We start from the raw sequence: 1385 nt of genomic DNA on the forward strand, positions 1-1385 counted from the left end.
TTTTTGGGTGGGTCATGAATTAAATCCCAATACTGGACACGATCGCAGAGTTCTTGGGTGGGTCATGAATTAAATCCCAGTCCTGGACACCATCACAGATTTCTCAGGTGGATCATTAAATTCCAGTCCTGCACAGGATCATGGATTTGGTGGGGGTCATTAAATCCCCCTCTGGACACGATCACAGATTTCTTGGGTGGGTCATAAATTAAATTCTCCTCCTGGACATGATCATAGTTCCTTGGGTGGATCATTCATTAATTAAATTCCCCTTCTGGACTGCAGATTTCTTGGGTGGGTCATTCATTAAATTGCCATTCTGGACACCATCACAGATATGTTTGGGTGGGTCATTAATTAAATTCTCCTCCTGGACACGATCACAGATTTCTTGGGTGCATCATTAATTAAATTCTCCTCCTGGATCACAGATTCCTTGGGTGGGTCTTCATTAATTAAATCCCAGTCCTGGACACAATCACAAATTTCTTGGGTGGATCATTAAATTCCCCTCCTGGACACTCTCTGGGGTTTAATTTCCCAGGCAGAACAGAGCTCAGCCCACTCTGATCCGTGTAAAACAGGAATATCAGAGCTCCTGGCAGGATCCGTGACAATCCCGCTGTGATTAAACACAGTTAATTACCACAGCAGAGCTCTAACCCAGAGAAATTCACCATTAACAGAATGCTGGAGAGAGAGAAAGTTAATTATCCCTTCATTAATGATGRGGCTGGGGCGGTGATGAGGGACAGAAAGGAAGATCTGGAGAGCCAAGGCAGTGCTGGATTTTCTGTCCAGGATGTGCAACAGAAATCATTTCATCCACACACAGCCTAGGAGCGCAGAGAATCTCAGTGAATACATCTTTTGGGACCAATTCACCACCATTTAAAAAATTTACTCGGCTAAAACTCAAGGAAAAAAGCCCAGGGAGAGTGACCACTCCCCTCATCCGTTTCCCCCGTGCAGGTGAGCTACGGAGCCAGCAGCGAGAGCCTGAGCAACACRGAGCTCTACCCGTCCTTCTACCGCACCGTGCCCAGCGACAARAACCTGGCGGAGGCCGTGGTGCAGCTCCTCAACCAGTTTGGCTGGAACTGGATCGCCACGGTGGCCAGCGACGACGAGTACGGCCGCGGGGCGCAGGCGCTGTTCCTCAGCATGGTGGGCAACGACAACATCTGCGTGGCTTTCGAGGGCTTGGTGCCCACCGAGCTGGCCCAGCCSGGCGCCCGGCAGCAGCTGGACGACACAATCCGCTTGATCAACAGCACCAAAGTCAACGTGATCGTGCTGTTCGCCTACAACCTGCCCGCCCGCGCCCTGCTGGAGCGCAGCATGGCCATGGGGCTGGGCAAAAAGGTGTGTGTTGGTGTTGTGGG

At 50.7% G+C, this 1385-nt stretch overlaps 1 protein-coding gene across 1 annotated transcript in view; it reads left to right on the forward strand.

The window, feature by feature from the left end:
• Positions 1–1385, forward strand: part of TAS1R3 (taste 1 receptor member 3) — a 10666-nt gene that overhangs the window by 1885 nt on the left and 7396 nt on the right. Inside the window, exons 2-3 of the mRNA XM_057388349.1 lie at positions 545–575; positions 973–1365. Of these exons, the coding sequence (XP_057244332.1) occupies positions 545–575; positions 973–1365 (424 nt within the window). The remainder of the gene's footprint in view (positions 1–544; positions 576–972; positions 1366–1385) is intronic.

This window comes from Malurus melanocephalus, unplaced genomic scaffold, assembly GCF_030028575.1.
Source record: "Malurus melanocephalus ecotype Western Australia unplaced genomic scaffold, MMel_1.1 scaffold_1820, whole genome shotgun sequence".
NCBI lineage: Eukaryota > Metazoa > Chordata > Aves > Passeriformes > Maluridae > Malurus > Malurus melanocephalus.